Raw genomic sequence first — 26,708 nt, 5'->3', positions numbered from 1 at the left:
AAAATGTTCACTGAAGCTGTTACGCCAAATATGCCATTTCCCCGTGGCTGCAGTCGTAGGAGCCTCCAGCTCCAGGCTGAGTGCGCCCCGCTGCCCCGCGCGCGCTCACTTCACCTGGGCAGCGCAACAGCCGCCCGCATCCGCCGGCTGACTGTAGGCTCGTCTACTCGCTAACCCGGCTCCAACAGACGCACCACTCAGGGCGATGAACGATGAGACATCGCGCTGACGCTGAGGTGAAAGTTACCGCTTTATATTACGACAAGTGAACTTTTACTGCTTTTTCTTCATAGCTCGCGGCGCGCTAATGCTTGCACAACAAAGATACGCTGACACAGCGCGCAACCGCGTGAAACATGAGAGCATCTATAAGCTAACCTATAAAGCTAACGGATAGCTACATTTACTTTGAGGCTAAATCCTAATTCAACCTGGATAGACTCAAACAGACAAAAGCAGCGATTAGGAAGAGTTATTAACATGTATATTAGTTTTGGCGATCAGACCCCGGCGGTAACATCGATGTATGAAAGTCAGTATGGATGAACAGCTTGTAGTTAGGGATGCCTTCCCCCGGAGCCTGGACACTGGTGGTGGTGTGGAAGACCCGTGAAGCTGCAGCAGGTAGAAGCCGTGGATGGAAGAGGCGGAGATGGGGTGGAGGCGGGTCGCAGCACAGCTGGGAAGCGAACGAACCATGGTTGCTGTGGCTTAAAAGCAGGACCGAGGGCGATGATTGGCTGCTATGGAGGTGCGGCTCTTAGGCTGATGGCTGAGCTGGAGGTGTGGCCCTCTCGGACGCGATCATTGGCTGGAGGTGATGCTGAAAATCGTCTCCCAGGTTGAATTAACGTCTAGGCTTCATATTGACCGAGCAGGTGCCCGTGGCTCTGCGCTCGTTTGATGCCCAGTTGCCGTCAGTGAGTAGAGGAGGGGCTGACCTCTCCAGGTGGACCGTGTGGTCAGTGAGGAGAGGAGGGGCTGACCTCTCCAGGTGGACTGTGTGGTCAGTGAGGAGAGGAGGGGCTGACCTCTCCAGGTGGACCGTGTGGTCAGTGAGGAGAGGAGGGGCTGACCTCTCCAGGTGGACCGTGTGGTCAGTGAGGAGAGGAGGGGCTGACCTCTCCAGGTGGACCGTGTGGTCAGTGAGGAGAGGGGCTGACCTCTCCAGGTGGACTGTGTGGTCAGTGAGGAGAGGAGGGGCTGACCTCTCCAGGTGGACCGTGTGGTCAGTGAGGAGAGGAGGGGCTGACCTCTCCAGGTGGACCGTGTGGTCAGTGAGGAGAGGAGGGGCTGACCTCTCCAGGTGGACCGTGTGGTCAGTGAGGAGAGGAGGTGCTGACCTCTCCAGGTGGACCGTGTGGTCAGTGAGGAGAGGGGCTGACCTCTCCAGGTGGACCGTGTGGTCAGTGAGGAGAGGGGCTGACCTCTCCAGGTGAACCGTGTGGTCAGTGAGTAGAGGAGGGGCTGACCTCTCCAGGTGAACCGTGTGGTCAGTGAGGAGAGGAGGGGCTGACCTCTCCAGGTGAACCGTGTGGTCAGTGAGGAGAGGAGGGGCTGACCTCTCCATGTGGACCATGTGGTCAGTGGGTGCTCACAGATATGAGTGGTTCTGACGTGGTTACGTTAACGTTGGCAAGTTTACTAAAACTGAACGTGTCCACAGAGACTTGCAACTATTCAATAATGCCAAACCATTTGTAAGCTTTTAGTCGCCCACTGTAGCCAGAAACAAACTGATACCGTTTTATTTAGTTTGGCATAGGGTGGCATATTGTGCAGTGTATGCTATATTTCTATAAAGAGTCAACAAAAGTTTAAACTCTATATTTAAAAATCGAATATGTAATAATATTTTGTCCTTTTTAAATATAATTCAAATAGAAGACAGTAACTTGTGATGTACAGAACCTGATTTGGAATTCCACATTATGTACAAATCCTTTACTTCTATGTCCACTCTGTGATGAAACTGAAGCCATCAGTCGAACTACAGTTTTAAAACAAAATAAAAGTTCAGTGTTGAATTAATATAGTTGTCCATCACATGCACTGCAAAAAAGTGGATTGTTTTAGTTCATTAATCATAGAATCTACATGTTCTGTTAAAAAATACCCGCAAACCGCGCGTTCCGCCGCGGCTCCGTGAACTGTTTCGCTGTATATGTGTTTGCATGTCTGTGCCACTACCCAGACCTCCATGTTTGGAGAAAGAGAAACCGACACAGACACCGGAAGAAAATGCAAATACTACTTTTTGTTATCTGTGAGTTGTTAAAGCAGAACTAAGTAACTCATGTCCCCAGAGGCCAAAAGCGCCACAGCAGGTGTCAGAGCATGTGGGTTTTTTTTACTCATTAATTGTCCGTGAGAGTAAATACTACGCTGACAGAAAAGACAAAGGGACAGAGGGATATTGTTCATCCAAGTACACAATAGGAGATTATTTTTTCACTCAAACTTGGCTGTAAATACTGTTTAAGTGGCGTAACCCACAGTTAACTTTGCCCGTTAGCCTGTTAGCTTCTTCTTCGTGATTCCATTTGTGTGTATTGGTGCTCCGACCCGTAGGCAGGGAAGTTGCAATTGTGGTTTTCCAGCCAGAGACACCAGGGGGAGATGAAAGACCCTCCACTCATCCCATTAACTCTTGTATTGCCCTCAGAGGGACTACGGAAAGGATTTATTAAGGTAAACAAGTTACTTAGTTCTTCTTTAAAGACAACAAATAGTGTTCACAACGTTGCCACATCTGCTTGAGACCGCGCAGACTTCTCAGTGACCATACGGAGACTCGGCTAAAATCAAACCTGGAGACATCGAGACTATCTGGAGACTCGCCTTATCTTCTTCAGCTTCTAATGAGATTAGCCCTTTATGCATCAGACTCGTCAGACTGACTAACTACTACAGCAGCATCTTTGGCCTCAAATAGATTTAGAAAAACTTACCCAAGGGGAAAGAAATGCTTCTCTTTTGAAGCTTATGAGTTCACAGTGAAATATTCTAAAAACTATTTAGAATTTTGGACAAAAATTCAAACACTGATCCAACCACGACTTCAATGGGCAGTAGGACAGTTTTTTGTAAAGTGTCTGGTTCTGGACCAAAAAGGCTGGTTCGTTCATACCTTAAATGTTTTGATTCCTTTTACAAGTAATGGAACAATGGAGTGCTACCAACACTCTAAATACATTCTTTGCTCGCTACGAGGCACTCAACAGAACCCCGGCACAAAAGTCAACACCTCCTCCAGAAGACCAGGTGCTGAAGCTATCTCCAGAGAGTGTGAGAAGATCTGAGCAGGATCAACGCAAAGCACCGGGTCCAGACAACCTACCAGGTCGTGTGCTGAAAGGTTGCGCTGACGAACTCACTGAAGTCTTCACAGACATTTTTAACACATCTCTCCAGCAGCTGTGGTCCCAACATGCCTCAAAGCAACGACCATCATTCCGGTGCCAAAGAAGTCCCCGCCCTCCTGCTTTTACGACAACCGCCCAAGCACTCACTACAATTCTTATGAAGTGCTTCGAGGGGCTCGTCATGGACCACATCAAGTCTGTTCTCCCTCCCACCCTGGACCCAAACCCGTTTGCTTAGCGGTCCAATCACTCAACAGAAGATGCCATCTCCACTGCGCTTCATACAGCCCTCACTCACCTCGAAACAAAGGACTCCTACGTTAGAATGTGTTTTTAGACTTTAGCTCAGCATTCAACACTATAATCCCACAGCAGCGAATCCACAAACTGCTCCACCTGGGGGTCAACACATCACTGTGCAACTGTCTGCTGGACTCTCTGACGGGGAGACCACAGGCTGTACGTGTCCTCCAGAACCATCACACTGAACACGGGGTTCCCCAAGGCTGTGTGCTGAGCCCCCTCCTCTTCACTCTGCTGACCCATGACTGAGCTCCAAAGTACGACTCAAACCTCTTCATCAAGTTTGCAGACGACACAACAGTGGTGGGCTTCATCAGCAACAGAGACGAGTCAAACTACAGGAGTGAGGTGAGCAGTCTGGCCATGTGGTGCACACAGAACAATATCTCTTTAAATGTGGAGAAGACAAAACAGGTTGTTGTGGACTTTCAAAGAGCGCAGGTCCAGCTCCTCTAACAATCAACGGTGCTGCAGTGGAGAGGGAGACCAGCACTAAGTTCCTGGGTCTGCACATCACAGAGAAGCTCTCCTGGACCATGCACACTACATCACTGGTCAAGAAAAGTAACCAGCGTCTCTACTTTCTCCGCAAGTTAAGAAGGGCCAGAGTCCCAGCCTCCGTTTTGTGCAACTTCTACAGAGGGACTAGAGATAGTGAGGCACGGCGCCTCCAGCACATCGTGAGAGCAGACGAGAACATCTGTGGAGACTCTCCCCACTATTAAGGACATGTCCTCCACCCGTCTCACCTGCAAAGGGGACCCTACGCCCCCATCACACAGTCTCTTCAAAGTTCTGCCTTCAGGGAGGAGACTGCGGTACCCATTGGCCAGTTCCAATCGACTGAAGAACAGCTTCATACACAAGGCCATCAGGAAGCTCAACTCCCTAAATAGACTATTTTGAAAATGGACTGAAAGCCATAATATATATAGATATTCTAATTTTCCGAGTTTCACTGTATCAGGTATGAAGCTGAAGGTTGCACAGAGCACCTCCTGTTTGTGGGAGTCAGCTTTGTTGTTGAAGCTTGTGGATCGGATGGATGATGTCTTTAACTCTGAGCAGCTGTTTGATGCTCTTTGTCAGGTTCTCAACGGACTAAAAACTCTTAACTCTCTCGACAGATTCTTTGATTTTGTTGATCCCGGCTCAGCCTGTTCCTGAGGGACGTTGTGTCTATCTCACCTGTGAAGTGGGACAATCTGATGCACTGTCCTCCGTCCGTTTCTATAAAGACGGACAGATAATACAAGAAGGAACCTCAAGAACATACAGCTTCTCTTCTCTGTCCAAGTCTGATGAAGGCTTTTACAAATGTGGAATACATCTTACTTCAAATCAGGTCCTGACGTCTCCAGAGAGTTGGCTGTCAGTCAGTTGTGAGTTCAGTCCTTTCCCTGAAGTTCAGTTGTTCTGTGGCCCATTTTAACATAAATTCTCTAATTCTTTTTCTTCAGCGTCAGAGGCGAGGAGCTCTTCAGTTCTTGTGCTGTCGTTGGTTGGGTTCGGGTTTACAGTTTTCCTGATTGTTTTGCTGCTTTTGTGGCGTTACAGAAAAAACAAAGGTACATCTGAGATACGAATAACCTTTAAATGTATTGATTTATTTGATAACATCTTTTCTTTTTTTCCAGATCAGTGCGTTATGAGGTCAGTAATGCTCTTTCTATTTTCACTGTTCTAAGTGGGTTTGCTTGTAATTAATGTAACTTAATGTCTCAGGTCTCAGGAAACCAATCAGACGCCTGCTGGAGATCAGGTGACCACAGCCTCTCCTAATCAAGGTTTGTACAAACAAATCAGTGACTTGTTAAAATCATGTCTGTTTTTGTTTCTAAAATAATGACAAAACGATGTTACTCCACCTTTAACACTTGGATTTATAGAAGTGACCTACAGCCAGCTCGAATTCCGAGAGAGGAGAGAACGAGGGAGAGAAGCAGACGTCGTGAACTCCAGTGTTGTTGCACAGTCGGCAGCAGGTACAGTTTGGTCACTTCACAACAGTCGAAATTATATACTTCAAAGTAATTAAAATACCTACAACGCCAGCTTGAACAGGCACTAAAGGACACACAGGTTCAGAACTGAATAAGAGGCTTAGACAGTTCCATTAAGAAAAATATAGTCATTCCTTTATCTACATTTCATTTGCTTTGTCCAAACAACCCGGGCGAGAGATGGACAAAAAGGCGAGGCAGACCTGGTGCGTGGATGTAGAGACATATTTAACCTTAACCACTTCAGCACTACCCAAATCTAAAAGCTTCTCGACTGGAGCTTTCAGTCTATTAGGCCAGAGTAACAACTCGTTTGAAAGCTAAGACCTACAATCGCCTCCTATGTGACCCGTCCTGTTATTTGCTCTGTGTAACATTAGCAAAGTAACATCAATTTTCTCCCACCTTGGTTATGGAAACTCCCGTCTCTCTGGGTTTCAACCAAAAAGCAACAAAACAGCAACAAATCTGCACCAAAAATAAGATGAATAAGTGACGACGACGCGAGGAAAAAGCTTTGATCAGGTCTTAGCTTTCAAATTAGGCGTAGCTCTGGACGACAGGCTGTGAGCTCCAGTCGAGAAGCTGTAGATTTGGGTAAAGCCGAACTGGAGAAAATGTGTTTGGTTAAGGCGGGGGTTAAGAGGTGAACAGACACATTGTCCCAGTTTTTACTTCTATTCACTGGCTCTTTGTTTGTTTCTTGTTATGATTTTTGCTAAAAAAGTATTATTTACTAAAATTGGTACTTCCGGAGATAAATGCTAATGGAGGAGCAGCTTCGCTAACCCCGGAAGTACCGACTTTAGTAAATAATACTTTAGGTGCGGCATTTTTGGCTAATGAATCTGAGAAATAAGTAGGTTCAGGCACTCCCCGCGAAGCGTCAGAAATATTGATTGTTGTATTAAAGAGTTTTTAATGTTTTTTTCTCGCATGTTAGCCGCTATGCTAGGACCCGGAAGCAGATTTTTCGCTTTTAATTCGTTTTAAACGTTTGGCAATTTTGAAACAAAAGTGTGTGTTTTTTCAACAGCGAAACCCCTGGATGCATCTGTGGAAAAAACGGTTTACTCTGAAGTCAAAAGGCCTGTGAGTCTGACTGGAGCTCCAGACTCTGCGGGACTGTAACCTTTCCTCATGACTCTGTGCCTTCGATAGATACAGACGGCGTCTCTGGAATCGCCCATATATGGTCATGTTTGAAAACAGTTAAGGGGGAAAACAATTTTGAAAAAATCTAAACTTTCTCTAATGATTCAAAAACTACTTTAACAAATGCTGAATTATGAATATAGTTTTCAACTAAATAAAGATACAAAGACATGGAGTGGAGTAAAGTGGTTCAATAGCCCACAAATACATAAATAACCGAGAATGCTAACCTGATGCTTCATGTTAGCATCGGGCTAATGCTAATGCTGTGAGAAAATATCCATATGGGCCCGGTTTACACTTGACTTTACATATGTGTGATAAATAAGTTCATGTTCCACCAGAAAAGTTTCTCTAAAGATTCTATTTTCCCCCTCGGCAAAGCCACGGCCCCTTTTATGACGAGATGCCGTCTGTATCTATGTTGTGACGCCGACAGCCTTTGGCCGAAGTGTGCTCGGTGCTTGGAACCATTCCCTGGTCTCTGCTGTTTGCCCTCGGGGAGGATCCGGGAGCGGCCAAGGAGACGCGTGGATCTGTGACCCGACGCTCGTGGTGTGGCCGGTTCTGGACCTCTCTGCCGCTTCGCCTTCTGCGCCAAAATCCCCTTTTTAATGAACGTTTTTATTCCATTTTTTATACTATTCCTTTTAAACCATGTAATAAAGTGTTAACCCTAACTGTTTCCTCTTTTTTTGGTCACACCACTGCTCTCCAAGTCTGTCAAAAAATTATTAATCGGCCTCTTCCAAAACCCACCTTTATCCATAAAAGCGACAAACCTCTCTTACAGTATGACACCTGATCTATCAGAGTTTTTGAGAATTATTATTTGTATTTCAATAAAATTATGAACGGCCATTTGTCCTTTATCCATGAGGACTTTTACACGTGGCTCTTTCCTCAAAGGTGCTAAAGGTTTTGTGATTCCTCGGCTCATGCAGTGAACTCATTTACACGTCACATTTGTGGCACTAAAAACATGCACAATACGAGCGATCGTTTACTTCCGTAATTTTCGCCGGATGTTTTGGTGAATGGTCGGCAACAGCTGATGCATCCAGGCCTCTAACTCGGTTTTATAAAATGATAGATCTGTTACAGCGCAAGAGAAGCAATGCACTGCTTATGGACATTGTTTTTGCCGATCATAGGATTTTAATAACATTTTTATCAAATATGAAAATGTAAAATGCCGACCACGGCCAACGGATGTGACGACATCGCGATCGCTCGTATGTCAAATGGTAAATCAGGTGCAACACGCCAACAGGTACGACTCGCAATCTAGTACCAGGCTTAGTAAATCAGGCCCTAAAACTGCAATTATTAAGGCAGTGCAATATCTTCTATAATTTTCTATAAACCGCCTTTAAGTTCTCAACTTTGTCCGCTGTGGGGCCCCCCCTACACGTGCCTCTCTGAGTCCACGCCCCCCCTACATGTTTTGATAGATCTGCACTATAACCCTAATGTCTGAGGGTGTTTTAGTTCAGGGACATTGATAGTTTTTTTCTGGCCACAATGACCTAAAAATAGCTCCTTGTTTTAGCCCATGCTGGTGAGGAAACTACTGGCCTAAACTGCACAGTTTTAACTTTGCTTCTGTAACGGACGACACCACAGGGTGTCGCCCTCCCACTGGGCAGCTTCCTAATAAGAAAGGAAGCGGCTGTGTGCCGGGAAGTGGCCAGTTTCCTGGGTGAAAAATCAACTTCCAACATAAATAAAACATATCCTGCTTGAATATATATCAGTGTGTTGGAGAATATGCAGAAAAGACCAAACTCCTCCTGAATCAACCTCAGGCTCTCCCTCTGCCTGTCACAGCACCTGCTCTTCACTCAGGACAGGCACAAATGTTATGGAAGAGGCAAAATTAAGCTTATGCGCAAATTCAACCTGGAAGACCTATACCAGCTGCATTCATTCATCACCTCATCACCGGCAGCGCACTCCAATCATCCAATCACGGACCCCGCTCAAGCCGCACCTTCACAACAGCCAATCACCGCAGCTGCTCGTCCCCTCACCAGCCGTTCACCGCTCAGGATTCCCTTTTTAAAGTGCAACTAAACGGGCGTGGCAGAGCCTTTCCCCACCCACAAACACAAGTCAAAAAGTGCTGAGAAAGGGGTGGTCTCGGAGGCTTTGGGGGAGACGAGGGGGGTGAGTGTGTGGGCGGGGTCTGCTCTGTTGACAGTCTCAGACCAAGCCCCTCGATCTGACAGGACTGACCGACTGCTGTTACCGCTGTCACGACTGTGCGCAAGGTTTATTTTTTCGTAGGAGAGTTGGTACACTCTCATGGCTTGTGATTGCTTGATGTAGCAACTAGTGATGCGGGTCAGGGTTTTTTTTCAACCCGCGGGTCCCGCATTTGGAGCAGGTTCTAACCCGCCCCGCACCCGCAACCATTAAATTACGCGTTACAAATATGATCCGTATGAACAGTACCGGCGTGTCATCGCGCGCGCTCTCTCTCTCTCCCTCCGAAGAGCGCTGGGCAAGAGGGAGAGAGGAAGAGAGCAGAGATAGGCCTAACCGAAGTCACACACAGCCGCACATACGGTGGAAAATAGGACACATGAGCTCCACAAAAGCGTTCTCTGGATCACAAGCTGCAAAACGCTGCTTGTTTTATGAAAATCCGACGTAGATTTACGCCAAAAACCTGCTGTAAAGACGACGGTGGAACCCGCAAACCGCGCATCACTAGTAGCAACTATCTTACTAAAAAAAAAAAAAGATCTACTCGCTCGCTGTCAGTGACTGCGAACAGAGAGAGAGCATCGCACAGTAGCTTTTCTAAGGGATTTATTCCTCTACACCACCTCAGCCGAAGTGTGAGCATCGCAGGGGCGCCATCTACTGGTTTGACTGCGCGACGCGTGTCCTGGTTGCTGCGTGACGGAGGCGGAGGCGTGAGTGGGCGGGGCCACAGAGGCACAGAGGCAGAACTGATGACGTTTTGTGGACGCCGTGGACACACTCTCCTCCAACCACAAAATATCAAATGTAGTTGCTGCGTGAAACCAGTAGGGGGCGCGAACCATGCGGTTTTAGACACAAAAGTGAGATTTTGAACAAGTTTGCACCAAATGTCAACATATTGACTGGGACATGTAGCTAACTCTATTCAACAACCATTTAGACCGTTTATCAGCAAAAAAAAGTGGATTTGGTGTTTAGTTACTCTTTAAGCTCCCTGGTCAATCACTCAGCCGTCTGCCAGCCGTGCTACGACCCTCCTCCACTCCTTTCTCCGCCCGGCTCCTCCTCGGCTCCGCTCATCAAGCGGCCAACCCAGGTCTCTTCCACCACCACCAGGGTCCAGGCTCCGGGGAAGATCATGGCCATCATTCGTCAAAGCCATGCATTCCATATCGTTCGTTCAGTCTGAGCCCCAATAATGATTCATGTTCGTTCATAAAACACTCACACCGTCATTCCGTTTCTGTGAGTCTTTTCAGGTTGAAATGCTTAAATACATCCTTTTCAAGCCAAATATGAACCACCACAGATTTGAAACTTTAACAGGTTGTTTCTCTGCCGTCCATGGGCTGATTTTTGCCAAAGAAAAACTCAGAGAAATGTTAAAATCTCAACGGTTTTGATATTTTCCTGGAAACTCGCTAATGTCGCCCCAAAGCTGCTCGGACAAAATGCTTTATTACAAAGTAAATCTTTTCATGTATTTTTTTTTTTTATGAATTTCAACAATTAAATTGAATGATTTTTGATCATTTATCCCTATCTGGATTTGTCATATAAATCATTAATTTTCCCACGGCTCCCGGGGCTTTTCAAAGCCCTGCTATAAACTACTGAGGTGGTGGACAGTTTCACGTATGGAAAACGAGGCAGCACATCTCAAGGGAAACTTCTTTAAAAAACTTATGTATACAGAAGCTTAATGTAATGTGAGAAAAAATAGAATCTTATATTTAAAAACATATTTATTGTGTGCTATTCTGATGGCGTATTCTTTCATGTTACTCTTTGCTTAGTCTTTCTACATCAACAACAAAACTTTCACTTGAGTAATCATTTGAGTCACTGCTTTTTTACTTCTACCTGAGTAAAATCATAAAGAAGTGTGTATTTTCTGCCGCTTTGCCCTAATTCTGTTATTATTATTAAGAGTGTGTTAACTTATTTAAAAAAGGAAGGAAATGCAGAGCCGGTATGACGTGACTTCCTCTTTTCAGTGCGTGTTCGTGGATCATTTTAGTTCGTCTGTCGAGGAGCAGCTGGGTGTGAAGATGGGCTCTCGTCTTCTCTGGACCCTGGCCCTCTCCCGTGAGTTTATATAAACATTTAATTATAGATTAAGGCCTTTGTTCACCTGTTTCACTCTCCTCGTTTCAGTTCTCACAGCCGTCCTCTGCAAAGGTAAGTCTCACTGGTCTGACGTATTTGTCCGCCTTTGCAACAGTATTTAGGATTTTGACACCAGTAATAATGTAAAGTGATTTTCATGAAAAGTTCAAATAACACTGTTTAACACTTACATTGTGCCTCTTGAGATGCCACACTGCAAAAAGTATTTAACTAGATCAGTATAAACATCTCAATTTGAGCACAATAATCCAAATTTTAGTTGTTTTGACTAGTTAAGAAGTTCTTGGGCATTTGTCCTCGATTATTTCACTTGTTCTGAGATGTTTCTGACTCGTTTCGATACATTTCGTCCTTATTTCAGGTCATTTTCTTTGCCAATGGGGTAAGAAAATTGATTTTATCTCATTGGCAATTTTACTTTCTTATTTCAAGCGAGATTTACCCTAGAGCTGGTCTGAAATGTCCTCAAACAAGCAAAGTAAACTTGGTTCGATCAGGAAAAGTGTCTAAATGAGTGAAAACCGCTCAAAACAAGAAACATTTCCTTAATTCAAGTCATTTAAGCCAATGCTTGATATTCACTTTTTGTAGTGCAGTCAATCTGAGCCAATCTCTCACTCACTCAAAGCACATTTTCTTTGGTAAGGTGGATTAAGTGTGTTGCTAAAGGACACAACAACTTTAGTTCAGAATTGGTTTTATTGCCATTGTGTTTGTCATTGTCTTTTGTGTAAAATAAGTAAGGATTAAACAACGAGGAGCCGCATTAGACGGTTTTAATGCACGACGCGGAGTCAAGAACACCACGACGAGTCATTATAACGTCTAACGCGGCTCCTCGTTGTTTAATCTGCTTATACCAGGGTCCCACAAACGTAACATTTATAATAAATATTTGTTTCATTTACTAAACTCACTAAATATGCCAGACTACGGTACTATTTTGTATGGGTTATTAGCCGGTCACTGAAGGCTGGTCTCAGAGCGAGTCATTCTCCGCAGCTATTACGAGGATCTCAGTCAGGCTCAACGACACAACATCAGCACAGAATCACAACACAACAGGACTAACCCGGAAACACTTTTCCCTGGAAGTAAACACCGATATGCGGCACTCGTGGGCAGGAGTTATTTCACTTTTACGCTGTTTAACCTGAAGCTAGCTAGCTAGCTCAACCAGCTCAACTGTTTATGGAAACAGCTGCGGTGGAGTCGCTCACACCTGGGCCCCCCCAACTGAAACTTTTATGTTTGACTTTACTAATCCAGACAAAGATGCTTCAATGCAGGATCATTTTATGTACGCCTGAAAATGATGAATAGCCTTAACCGTTTTCAATAGAAATGTAAAGCTCATATGTTATTAACAGTAGCTAACCTAGTTTTGGCCAAAAACGTTGAAATTAACACAAAATCCATACGTTCCTGTCAGTCACTAATTACGCCTTTATCTGATTCAGATGTGTCATGCGTTGCTATGGCGATGCCACAGCGGAGTGATATCCCAGTGATTTAACTACCGGACTACGTGTGCGGTTATACCAAAATAATGCACCAGCCAATCAGAATCCAGTATTCACCCAGACCATGGTATAAGAGGTTTTAGGGTCCTGGGTGAGTAATACAACCGAGTCTGAATAATAGTTTTAATTATCCGGGTCTTATATCCTATTCACCTTATTCCGGAGTATGTGTGGGCACCGCCATGAATTGTGCCCACCCTTGATCAGTTTGCATAGGGCTGGAGAAGTCCAGATAAAATCAGTCACTACACGAAAACAAAGCCATTTATAGGCCGTGCAGAGAAACGATGCAGATTTGACTTGTTGGTGCAAATGAACATTGGACATTTTACACAAATCAATCGACTAAACATCAGATTTGAGCGGCGAACATTTTCCCTCATTCTCTGCTTAATGGACGGACTTTGCGCTTTAACGGAAGTGCCGATCTGTGGCAAAAAGACGCAAAAGTGGGTGAGGCGGAAGAAGGTGAATTCACAGTGCAGGTATCTTTGCAAATCCTCTTAAAAAATGGAGTATACTGACATGGCTATGGCTTTTCTGAAAAACAAGATGTTTGTCAAATGTGCTTATATAATGAAGTGCTCAATTTGGTCAAAAGAATGTGCCCAAAAGCACTCCACAATCATCGGGTGGAGGTGTAAGTATAAAAGCACTTCCTGGAGAAAATGAGTTTCAGGGTAAAGGATTCCGGAACTATTTTGGAGGATCCTGCAAAGATTTGAGATTTAGCTGAGTTGAATTGAATTGACTTAAAATCTCAGAAGGTTTATCACAGAATAAGACCTTCACTGAATCTCAAATGTTTTTCATAACTGGTTTGTAAACGTGTCTTTGTGCAGGAGTGACTTTACAGATTCCGTCCTCATCTACATATCTCGGCGACTCAGTGACTGTGCGGTGTGTGGGGTCGGATATAAAGAGAGTGAACATCCATAAAGGTGACACAGAGGTGCAGACAGACTCTACTCATCAGATCACTCGGACTGTCAACTCTGTAGAGCTGAGGATCAGTCCAGTGTCTGTTGAAGATCGGGGATCTTATTCATGTGTGGACAATAAGAACAGACCACAGAAACCACTGTATGTATATGGTAAGTAGTTTACTTGAAATATTCCCCTGTTTTAAGAGGTTGTTTTGGTCAGGTGTTTATTCAACAAAGCACAATTTAATAAAACAGTGTATTGTTGGTCTTTATCTGTGCAGAACGGAGTCGCAGTATTTCACTGACAACATACAGGTACCTCATCCCAGACCAGGGCAGTGCGACTCTGACATGTTCTGTGAAGGATCATCCAAACCCTCAGTGGCTCAGACACAGCTCAGACTCTGACAATAACTTTGAAATATTGAATGAAACAACAAAGATTATCAGCGTGTCTCGTGGAGGAGTGTACTCCTGCAGAGGCTCAGATGAGTTCATCGTCACTGAAGAAAGTAATAAAGTCAACATTTGGGAGAATGGTGAGTGGAAACACTGGATTTTGTCTTGAGCTTGTGTGGCTCATGTTATTTCACGATATGGTAGAGTTTGCGCTTTACTTGGAATATTCTTTCAGAAGGGTTTGTTTAGTTTAACACAAGACCAAACAAAGCCTCAATCATCAGTTAAGTTTTTTATTGTATCGATGTGATATCTTAAAGCAACCGAGTCCAATAAAGATAGAGAGACAGAGGGTGGGGAGACATAATAGAAAAATATTAGTGATGTTTCCTAAATGTAGATTTTTTGCAGGTTTGCCTTTAAAAATGCCTTCATGGGCCAATTCTGGAGAGACAGTGATTGTTCAGTGTGAGGGGCCTGTCCAAACACATCTGTACTTTTATAAAGATGACGTCATTGTAAAAACTGACACGAATCACTGGTTTAAACGCACTTCTGAGACGACAGTGGAGCTGAGGATCCATGTGTCAGAATCAGACGAGGGCTGGTACTCCTGTGGGATCAAAGAGGGAACATTATACACTGGTCAAGAACTTAAAATACACCAAGGTCAGTACTGCTCAAATACAGGACTCTGATCAGAGTTCTCGTCTGGAAACCTGAACCTAATCACAAACATACTTTGAAAAGCCTGAATAATGTGTGATATATGATATAATGTTTTCACTACAGGATGGAGCCCCACTGTTAATCTGACCACAGAAAACCACTTCATCCCAAACCAGGGCACAGTGGAGCTGAAATGTGAGGCACAAGGAGTTTCTGAATATGAATGGATCAGACGTTCTTCAGCTCAGAATTCTACTTTGGAAATATTAAAAGAAGACACACCTACTGTCAGTGTCTCTCGTGGAGGAGTTTACTCCTGCAGTGGAAAACTACAACTTTATACTCTGACAGCTGAAAGTGAGAGAGTCACTATTTGGGAAACTGGTGAGTTCATTTCTGTATCTTACCTTCTCCAACATGTTGGTGGGAAAATTTCATAGCTGTTAATCCATGAGATTTGTTAGTTTTATAGGTAAGGAGAAGGTAAAGTGTTTTTATTGTCATTACACAATTGTATTAAAAACTCTGCATGTTGCCACTAACCAGAACAGCATGTTTGAAGGTAGGGAAAGGTATGGATTCTGTTGTGGATTTTCTTACTTAATAAAGCTTAAGAGATGTTTGTCTAGTCAACATGTGAATTTATTACGCATGCGGAGATTGTGCGCACAGGAGGATCTGTGCGTAAATCTGTGGAGCAAGAATTTATACAAATACATCGAAAGGCGGTACAGCAGAACAAAGACATGGTGATACATTTGGAGATGTAAATGCAAGCGGCCAAGGGGCGCTTTGCATGGGAATGAAATCAGGCTGGCGTTTGGAGGCAGAAGGAGATACTTGTGATGTTGGGGAGATGGGCCATTTGGGACCTTTGTCTAAAGGTGTGAGGGCCTCGTCTGGAGTCCAGGAAAGGCCGGTCTCTCTACCTGGTTTAGTCAAAGGCCCAGCAGGGAGCCCGGCAACAGGACGCCAGTGTGGTCACCAACTTAACTGACTAAATGTGTCATAACAATTCCCTTCCAACTAAAAACATGCCCAACAGGTCAGTATGAATTGTGGTGTGAGTGAGTGGTTGGTGGTGGACGGCGCAGCCCATGGCACAGATTGGCAGCTTCGCTCCCGTAAATCTACATCGTGGCTGCATTATAAGATGTTCAGTGGAGAGAGCCTGTCCCTCAGATGTGACGTGGAGGATGAAGGAGGCTCAGAGTGGAGCTATGTCTGGATAAAGAGTAGTGTCATCTTATCAACAGCAACAAGAGAATACACTCTCTCCAATGTGTCCGTGTCAGACAGTGGAGACTAAAGCTGCAGAGCGACGAGAGAGACTTATCAAATAACACCATGGACCGGGGAGACCAGGCTCCAAGTGCTCAGTGAGCTGTGTGTTTGCTCAAAAGGTCTCTGTTATTTTACAGACCTTCTTGCATTTGCAGAACTATGACACCAGTTTGTGACCGGGACATTTGGAACTAAATATTGTACATGGAGTGTTTGGATCTGATGTTTTTATAATTATTTATTTTTCTAGGTGCCTAACAAGCTTTTCTGGAATAGTAGCTCTAATGAATAAATTCAGTCCATCACGTCCCCCCTGCAGGTAAAGTTGTCCCCGTCCTCTCCGTGTCTCCGTTGTGGCTGAGTCCTGGCGCCTCTGTCTCTCTGAAGTGTGACGTTACAGCGCCCTCGGCAGGATGGAGGTTTTACTGGTACCGGGCTGTTCCTCTTCCATCAGGCTCGTACTCATATGAGCTGCTCCCGGGGCTCACCTCAGGGACCGCACATGGGTCCTTCACTGTTCACAGTCTGAGCAGCACAGCAGGGTTTGTGTGTCGAGCTTCACGAGGGAGTCCAGAGGTCTACACTGAATACAGTCCACCACAGTTTGTCTGGTCTGCAGGTAGCTCTGCTGTCACTGACTCTTCTTCATTATCTTTACACTATAACACTATAAAAATCTGTCTTTTCAGACGCTCCAGGCTCCAGAGTGTCTCCAATTGTGAGTCCAAACAGCTCACAACACCTCACCTATGACCCAGTGTCAGTGAGCTGTGGCTCCTCTGATGAAGACTGGAGAGTCCAGATGTTTTCTATGACCAATCTGTCCTTACACCCGTGTCCCTTTGACACAGGAGAGAAACATGAATGTCATTTATCCACAGATGAGGAAACCAGGGCAGTGTTCTGGTGTGAGTCTGGACGTGGAGAAATGACTGACGCAGTGAACATCTCCATTCACGGTATGTTTCCATGTTAGACTGTATTTGTCTGTTGAACATAGTGGCAGGCACAGCTATGCACAAGCATGACCAAATGCCACAAGCTGTTGTGTCACAAATACCTCAACCTGTGAGACGCTGAAAACAACAAATAGTGTTTGCAACTTTGCCACAACTGCTTGAGACCGTGTAGACCTCTCGGAGACCCTGCAGGCTGAAATCGAAACCTGTTCACTTTCACCGAGACTACCTGGAGACTGGCCTTATCTCCAGGGGACGTCTCTCTTCCGGTGAGATTGGCCCTGTACGTATTAGACTTGTTAGACTGACAAACCACAGCGGCATCTTTTGGCCTCAAATCGATTGTAGGAAAACTAAGGGGAAAGAAACGCTTCTCTTTTGAAGCTTTTGAGTTCACAGTGAAATATAAACAAAAAAAACGATTGGAATTTGGAACTAAAATCCAAACAAAAAGAGATCAAACCATGGCTTCAATGGGCAGTTGGACATTTTTTAGTCTCAGTGTGAAGTGTCTGGTTCTGGACCAAAAAGGTTGGTTTGTTCTTACCTTTTACAAGTAATAGAACTATGGAGTTTACCAACAGTGTTAAACACCATGGGCCCAATCTAATGCCTGGTGCAACAACAGCGTTGCTCAACCTTGGATAAAAGAGTTGGCAGATTGTGCTATGAACAGCGCTGATTTCCTCTTCACTACAGTAGCCACGCGCATCTTATTAAGCGCTCGCAGGAAAAACTACAAACTATTTCTCCCACAATGAGTTAAACACTGTCCAGCTCCCGGATAACGATGGTCTTGCATCAGCGCCGGTGCAAAACATCGGCATGAGTGTCTGTCCAGCCACTTACTGAAGCTGAAGGTTGCACAGAGCACCTCCTGTTTGTGGGAGTCAGTTTTGTTGTTGAAGCTTGTGGATCAGATGGACGATGTCTTTATCTCTGAGGAGCTGTTTGATGCTCTTTGTCAGGTTCTCAACGGACTAAACTCTTCCTCCTTGAATGGCTTGAATGTATGCTATTGTTTTTTTATCTGTGTATTATGTGTTCCTATAAAATAAAATTCTTTATTTTTCTCGACAGATTCTGTGATTTTGTTGATCCCGGCTCAGCCTGTTCCTGAGGGACGTTCTGTCTCTCTCACCTGTAAAGTGGGACCAGCTGATGAATTCTCCTCCTCTGTCTGTTTCTATAAAGACGGACAGTTAATACAAGAAGGATCCTTAAGAACATACATCATCTCTTCTGTGTCCAAGTCTGATGAAGGCTTGTACAAATGTGAAATACATCTTACTTCAAATAAAGTGCTGACGTCTCCAGAGAGTTGGCTGTCCGTCAGATGTGAGTTCAGTCCTTTTTCTGAAGTTCAGTTGTTCTGTGACCCATTTTAACATAAATACTGTCATTCTTTTCTTCAGCGTCAGAGGCGAGGAGCTCTTCAGTTCTTGTGCTGGTGTTGGTTGGGTTCGGGTTTACAGTTTTCCTGATTGTTTTGCTGATTCTGCTTTGGGTTTTGTGGCGTTACAGAAAAAACAAAGGTACAGCTGAGATACAAATAACCTTTAAATGTATTGAGTTTTATAATCTGTTTTTTTTTTTCCAGATCAGTGCGTTATGAGGTCAGTAATGCTTGTTCTACATTCACTGTTCTAAGTGGGTTGGCTTGTATTTAATGTAACTTAATGTCTCAGGTCTCAGGAAACCAATCAGACGCCTGCTGAAGATCAGGTGACCACAGCCTCTCCTAATCAAGGTTTGTACAAACATTTTGTTGGTTGAATCAGTGACTTGTTTAAATCATATCTAATATCTGTTTAATAATGATAAAACAATGTTGCATTCTCTTTAACACGTGGATTTATAGAAGTGACCTACAGCCAAATCGAATTCAGAGAGAGGAGAGAACGAGGGAGAGAAGCAGACGTCAAGTTCTCCAGTGTTATTGCACAGTCGGCAGCAGGTACAGTTTGGTCACTTCACAACAGAAACGGTTATGCTAAAAGTGAAATGGTCTCAGTTTTCAGTGTTATTTTATGAAAATGTGTCATGACGAGTGGTTAGGGTGTTAAACATTTAAACATAATATACTTCAAAGTAAAAATACCTACAACGCCAGCTTGGACAAGCACTAAAGGACACACAGGTTCAGAATTGAATCAGAGGCTTAGACAGTTCCATTAAGAAAAATATAGTGTTTCCTTTTTCTACATTTCATTTCGTTTGCCTTGTCCAAGTCCCATAAAACCGTTTACACTTCAGTTCTCGTTCTCACGCTCGCTGTGACAAGTGTGGGCACATTTCTTCATTTCGTTGTGTCACAGGAAAGACGAAAGAGCAAAAAGGCGAGGTAGACATGGTGCAAAAATGTAAAGACTTATTTAGCCTCTTAATGGAGTAACAACTGAAAGCTATTAGAACATTAGAAAGCTAACACCTACAAACCTGATCTAAATTGAGCTTTTTCCTCACGTTGTTGCTGCCTCATCGTCATTTTTTTTTTATTTCTTGGGTTTTTTGTGAAATGTTTGTCCTGTTTTTATTGTTTTTTTCACGTTTTGTGTCACAAGTTATATTTCGTCTGGGGACCACCAATTCACTTTCTCATAGGAGAGGTGTGGTTTACCATAGTTCCATAGTTGTTCATTGGACGCTACAAATGTCTATCATATGCGTCTGCACGTGGCCACAGCCAATCGCATCAATCGTACCCATTCAACAGGATGTATTTAAGAACCGTTTTAACTGTGGAATGACATTTGTTTTGTCCTCCTTCAGTGCACCGTAAACTCAGACCAAACACTGTGTATCTAATTATGAAGAATTTGTATCATTTTAGTTTAATTTCCAGCATTTCTGTGACAGTGATCCAGAAAAATGACCCTGCAAGTCATGAAATGTGCCAATAAACTGATCCCTGTAAAGCAGGGGTGTCCAAACTTTTTTCATGGGGAGCCGCATACTGAAGCGTACACAGGGTGAAGGGCCATAGATCGGTGGTTAGTGCCGCAAAACCTTTGACTAGCAGAGGTTTAAATTGCGCCCCACACCTTTATTTACGCTCAAAACCTTCATGCCAGCTCTGTCTCACAGTAAAAGGTTAGTTGTTTGGTTAGAATTGTGTAGAATTATTACATTTCAAATAAAAAGGACTATCTCTGATGATGTCCCCCGATTCAGCAAGAAGGCACAGGGCCACCAAAAATTGGTCTGAGGGCCGCATTTGGCCCCCGGGCCGCACTTTGGACACCCCTGCCTTAAAGAATCGGGATGATACTAATATGTTGGGAATGTTTGGAATGAATTAGTACAGCAATTGACATTTTTATTTAGTGGTTTCCTCGTTCCCTGTTAGTAATAAAGGTTTAGCTCCGTGTCTCATTTTTGTGGCTATAATTGAGTAGAAAGATTGATTTTGCAGTCAAATCTACCATCTCTTAATTAATATTAAGTGATGGTAATATGTGCAAATTCAACATGAAGCTTGAGGGCCACCAAGCATTGGTCTGTGGGCCGCATTTGGCCCCCGGGCCGCACTTTGGTCACCACTGGTCTAAAACATATTCAGTTGTTTTGGCTGAAATTGACCACATTTATTGCACAGAAGTTGCCTATTTCGTCCCATTCTCTTTTCTCTGTTTGCAAATCGTAAAAAAATTTAAATATGCATCTTTTTTTTCTGCTTGTATAAACCCTGTAATAATAAAGTAAATGCTCAAAATGTTTTTCTTCTGTTTGTTCTCGGCAGATGTGGACATGTACGCTCAGATCAACCACGATAAAAAACGAAAAGCCACAGAAAGATCTGAAGGTATGAGACGTAAATGGGGATGAAAACAGCAACAACAAAAATGACAAAAGTGTAGCAAAGGTGCAGAAAATCAGCACCAAAAACAACGCGAGAAAAAGCTTAGATCAGTCTTGTCTTAGCTTTCAAATGAGGCGTTACTCTGGCCTACAGGCTGTGAGCTCCGGTCGAGAAGCTTCAGATTTGGGTAAAGCTGAACTGGAGAAAATGTGTTTGGTTAAGGCGGACACCAGCACATTGTCCCGGTGCAACAAACCCCCGATCTCGACTATACATGCCTTTCAGTCGTGTGAGTATTGTTGTTATGGTGGCCATTTTGAATACCAAAGTAGAATTATGCAGTACTACAACATGTAACAATATCTCTACTCAGGATATAATAGGCAAGGCAAGGCAAGTTTATTTGTAGAGCACAATTCATACACAAGGCAATTCAAAGTGCTTCACAGTTGCATAAACATAAGAGAACAAATACAATCAATAAAAACATCAACATAGAATTAATCAATTACAGTAAGAGGCAAGAGTGTAAATACTTTCAGTTATATGCATTTGTAAGTCTTGTTTAGATTCGCTCTGTCTTGAGCACTATTTTTTCTTGTTCGTTCACACAAAGTTACCGAACCTCTGTTTTGTCGCTCCTTCTCCTCTGGACATCAACATTAATTAATCAATCACAGTAAAAGGCAAGAGTGTAGACAAAATACATTCAGTCATATGCTTGGGCAAAAAGAACTGTTTTCAGCCTGGATTTGAACATTGTCAGAGTTGAGGCCTGTCTCCAGATTTTAGCTGCATGAAACTGAAACGCAGCCTCACCGTGTTTAGTCCTGACTCTGGGAACCACCAGGAGACCCCTCCCTGAAGTTCTCAGGGCCCGAGATGGTTCATACGGAAAGGATAATAATAGAAAGAAAACTGACTGACAGTGGCATTTTAATGTACTCGTAATCATTGCTCAAGAAGAAAACAGTAAAAACACGGCCCCAGAGACGCACGTTTATGTGAAGAAACCAGTGAGTCAGTGTTTAAGACATTAGCATGCTACCAGTTAGCGTTTAGCTTTAGCAGTTCAGCTACGACCTGAACCAAAGGATGCAACATGTGACAGAGGTCTGAGCTGTAGTATTTCCTCAGTGTTCACAGATCGTGTTGAAGCCATTGACAGTTGGTTGACAGTTGCTATTTGGTAGCATGCTAACGTCTTGAGCAGCTTAACACTGACTCAGACTGACATGACAAACTGTAAAAATCACAGAGAAAGGTTTTCTGTTCCCTCTTTGATGTGTTCATTTATTCTTCAGAGTGAAGCAGATCTTTAGTAAATCCTGCTGTAGCTCGACAGACAGAGCTGCTACGCCTGAGCCACATTTACTGGTTTATTCACATAAACGTGTGTCTCTGGGGCCGAGTTATTACTGTTTTCATCTTGAGAAATGTTTACGAGTTTATAAAAATGCCACTGTCAATCAGTTGTCTTCCATTTTCATCCTGAGTGGAGATATTGTTACATGTTGTAGTACTGCATAATGCTACTTTCGGTTTTCAAAATGGCCGCCGGAACTATGCGTGATGTCACTGGAAACGCATGTATACCCGGGGTTAGGCCATTTTATACCCCGGGGTATACTATGGTACTGTGGCCCAGGCTATTTCATTCTCCTTGTTACATCATTGACCTTTGAACCCTCTCAGTCTCATCTTTTGTCTCTGCCTAAAACATACTTTCATAGACTGGCTTTTTTGGCTATTGTTTACGATCGCTTTTCGACTTTATCGCTTTATCTCTGACTGTTTTTTTCCTGCGTGTTCATTCTTTGTTGTTTTTTCTTTTTCTCTTCTGTATTAATGCTGCTAATTACATTATAGGGAACTTTTGAATCATTACATTGGCATAAAAAAATATAGAAAAAAATACTGAGGATGCGCTCACCAGGATCTCAATATGCAAATAGATCGGTGCTCATTGAAGTTCCAGCGCGGGTCAAAAATATATAAAATGAAAGAAAGTGGGACCGAGGAACTAGAATCACAGTGGAGAGTTTATTACACCTACGCGTTTCAACTAAAAAAAAAGAGCTTTCTTCAGGGCACGTGAATACACCAGGTGCAAGATCACCTTAAATAGACCAAATTGATCACGTGACAACCATTTCATGTTCAAAACACAGTTGATATGAAGACAATTGCAAAAAGAAGATCATGTACGGTGATGGTAGACCAGGCTGATCAAATGTGTTCTTTCTCAACAGTGAAACCCCCGGATACATGTGTGGAAGAGACGGTTTACTCTGAAGTCAAAAGGCCTGTGAGACTGACTGGAGCTCCAGACTCTGTGGGACTGTAGCTTTTCCTCAAGACTCTGTGCCTTAGATCTGACACAGCCTCATCTTGTTATTATTTATCCTGAGCCGAACTCCTGCACTGTTCTGAACTTTAGTCAAACTGTTGGTTGTTTCTATGCTTTAATGTCACTTTGTAAATATTGTATCAGGGAAAGATTTTTAGGCAAAAGTAATAAAATGAACTTTGTACAAACCCACTGTCATGATTTATTGCTTCTAAAAATGTGGAATAATTAATAGCTTTACTTTTTTAAGAGCTTGGTAGCTTTTATGAGAGGCTGCGTATGTGCTGTGTGACAGAGCGCACGGACAAAGACCAGACGGGTTTATATAAACTCGTCTAAGCTAAGGAAAGAAAAAACGGTGGCCTGTTCCTTTAAGTAACTTTCTGACGTCACTGTACTTTTCCGAGTTTTATCCCACAGTACTATTTACTCCTACTTGATCGATCATGTTTTGAAGATACTGTACTCTTTCCACTGTAAGAAATAATCTGTAAATCTCACAACATTCATAGGACAGATGAAAATGAATTCAATTTAAATTACTGTATGAAATGGAATCCTGATGTTATGAGGAGTTAAGTGTTAAAGGAATAGGCCACCGTTTTTACATACTGAGATATGTTCTTACCTTAGCTTTGACGAGTTCTTTAGGACCTGTCTGATCTTCACCCATGCCTTCAATCAGGTAAACACAGCACAGACGGCGTTAGCATTTAGCCTCTCCCTCTCTCCTCTATAGCTCCAAAACAGGTCAAGATAGAAGCTACCAAGCTCTTCCATGTTTTCCCTATTTAAATATGGTTACGTGAAGTGTCACACTATAAAGTATAATTACACAAAATAAAACAATGTGAATTTTCAGTGGATATAAGGAGGAACTATATTGTAAGGCGTAATAATACCAGGAGTAGTTTGAAATCCGCAAAGTATCTTCACTTTTACTGTGCCAGTTTTCAGTCCTTTTTACCCATGACCATGACACTGAAAGTATTTAATCTGCATTGTTGTTTTTTACTGTAGCGCTTCTCAAAATCACTAATGACCTCCTCATACCTTACTACACTTACCCCATCTCTGCAGGTGTGCCCCAGGGCTCTGTCCTCTGTCCCCTCCTCTTCATTATCTCTTCCTCCATCCTCCCTTGCCCTCTGTCTACAAGGAATTCATTCTTAGTTCTCTTCAGACTTCCTCAAACTGAACAGCTCCAAAACAGAAGTCCACCTCGTAGGCACAGGGGAACAAATGGGACAAACCACAGGAAACAAACCGGGTCAGTGTTCAGTGTCTTCTCTGTCAGGCAAATTATTTTCTCTTAAATGTGTCCAAAAGTGGAGACATATCAAAAAAAACATGCTTCTTTGTATTTTCCTACATAAAGAATAGCAGTTTGATTTATTTTGGAGAATGATGTTTTTAAAAAAAGTTCATTTGTCTTAAATGTGAATAAACAGCTTCGACAGTGAAACAGTTTGGGCTTTATGTCGTGTTTGTCCCTGCAGTAAAAGGTGAACTGCGCCGCCAAAGTAAAGTGTGATTAATGTTGATTAATATTTTTTATGGCATTAAACCTTATGTTATTAATTAATGTGAAAATGTCCCGGCCCTAATATTTAAGTAAAAATCAGTGACTCAAATCATTACAAAAGTTCAATTATTGAGCTTAAAAGTGTAGTTTATGTTTTTGAGTTGAAATAAGATGGAAATAAAGCAGAATGAAGGTGAGCATTACAGTTTAGTTTTAATGTCCGTACAAAGCTTTTTTCTAGATTTACTCTCAGTGGGAAAGGTCAGTTCTTCTTTCTCAAGTAAGAAATATGACGAAGTCAAAGTAAGGTGTGTTAAAGGAAGTAATTTCTTCAAAATGTACTTCTTGGAATCGTTTTGCAAAGTTTTGAAACACCCTTTGTCTTAGCTCATCAGTCACTGTGAAAAAGGAAATATGCAATGTAAAGGTTGTGACTTCCTGTTATCACTCAGTGTGTGGTGAGTAGAAGATGGACTCTCATCAGCTCTGGACGCTGAGTTTCTTCTGTGAGTGTTTTACATCCACTGTAAAAGAGTTTTCTGGTTTTAATCAATATTCGCTCTTGTTTCAGGTCTCACCGCTGTGCTCTGCAGACCCACCAATGGTAAGTCTCTGTAGTCTGATATATTCTGCATAAATGTGTGTTTTAAACAGTTCCGAGTCCCATCTCCAACTAAATACAATTAATACGATTAAGAATTAGCCGGGAGTCGACACTCTGTCCAGCCCATACGTGGCACCTCAGGTCGCCCCACCCTCCTGTCCGCACCATTCAGTGTTCACTGCCTCTCCAGAGACAGCTGTGCTTGTCTTGTCACCTTGGTCTGCAGGACCTGTCGCACATCTGTCTGTGTCAGTGCAGAGTGTTGCATCTGCTCCAAAAACTATGACTGTTTTGCCTTTTGCCTGACGACTTAGCGGTAATGAACTTCACGTACAATATCTGACGGTGAAGTCTTCCTTGATCTGGCCGCGTTGGCGCAGGTTTCTTTTACTCCTGTTCCTCCTCGTTCTCATTGAAAACTGAGGGACTCAAATTAACTCAAAACCCTCTTAAGGCCGGACATGATGAGGTTGACAGTGTGGGCGTCGGTTTTGGTCAGTTCTGCCTCTTCTGTTTCTTAGTGATGTGACGTTCATGACTGACATCAGTCAATTTTACCCAGAACTTCCCCAAACAAACACAAGAATCAGCCCAACGACGGAGCAGGACACACAAGTGAAATGCACTAAACATTATTTGTCAGACAATTACAACCGCTTTTTATTAGTAGTGGTGCGAGATTTTAGCCTAAATATCAGTCCCATTGTAGTTTTAGATGAATTTAAAAAGTGTGCCTTTTATCGATCACGTCTTTGATATTGTGAGTTATCTGTTATATTACAAAGAGCCAGTCTTTTGAACGACTCTTTGAAATGAACAGATCCCACAGACTCGGCTCCCAGAAAAGAGCCGTAAATCCCATCACTACTTTGTTTATGGTTTCACTCACTGCAAATGAACTTCCCCACAGGAACAAAGAATGTCGTTATGTTTTTGATACAATGGGATGGCAGATACATTTGCATAATATAACTACAATGCAAAATTACAAGCAATAATGTCTGTATAAGCGTAATTTTTAAAAGCGACACAATGCATTACCAAAAGGCTGCTCTAGCCACAATGTGCGCCAGCGCCGCACCTCGCACCTCCCTCACCCGTTTATTATAATAGATCCATGTCCTCACCTCACAGCACACACCCCTCACATCATCTTCTTCATCTTCTTTCTTTTTTTTGCACACCCTGAGTTCTTGAGTTTCTTGAGAGCTGATTTTCTCCATTGTGAGATCAACAAAGGATTATTTGGCCCGAGCAAGGGACACGCGGTGTCCCACGAGGGACTAATTAATATCGTTAACGGGGGACGAAAACGCAAGAATTCACGTAGCAAACGTGAACCGATATGCAAGTAACAGGGGTCAAAACTTAGTGCTCCGCAAGCTCTGACTTTGGGTGGGGTTCTTGAGAGAAAATAAAAAAAGTTGGCTCTGTGGCGCCCCCTCAAGCAGGCAGTTTACATTGACTCAATGGAAGACCGGTCGCAAAAAAATCATC

At 43.3% G+C, this 26,708-nt stretch overlaps 1 protein-coding gene across 5 annotated transcripts in view; it reads left to right on the top strand.

Moving 5' to 3' along the window:
* LOC306961790 (Fc receptor-like protein 5) overlaps positions 1-23,239 on the top strand; it is a 101,644-nt gene extending 78,405 nt beyond the window's left edge. For 2 of the 5 annotated variants that reach the window (XM_079554693.1, XM_079554689.1), the window contains 5 exons: positions 18,346-18,465; positions 18,531-18,546; positions 18,619-18,680; positions 18,792-18,887; positions 22,985-23,239. In XM_079554693.1, coding sequence (XP_079410819.1) covers positions 18,346-18,465; positions 18,531-18,546; positions 18,619-18,680; positions 18,792-18,887; positions 22,985-23,079 — 389 coding nt within the window. In that variant the 3' untranslated portion in view covers positions 23,080-23,239. Of the gene's footprint in view, positions 1-5,128; positions 5,237-5,305; positions 5,322-5,393; positions 5,456-18,345; positions 18,466-18,530; positions 18,547-18,618; positions 18,681-18,791; positions 18,888-22,984 lie in introns of all 5 variants that reach the window. The other 3 variants (XM_079554691.1, XM_079554692.1, XM_079554690.1) reach the window with 3 other exon arrangements.
* Positions 23,240-26,708: the final 3,469 nt, after the last annotated feature.

The sequence above is a fragment of the Gobius niger genome (genome assembly GCF_951799975.1).
Source record: "Gobius niger genome assembly, chromosome: 4".
NCBI classification, from domain to species: Eukaryota; Metazoa; Chordata; class Actinopteri; order Gobiiformes; family Gobiidae; genus Gobius; species Gobius niger.
This window is presented reverse-complemented; position numbering and strand designations above follow the sequence as displayed.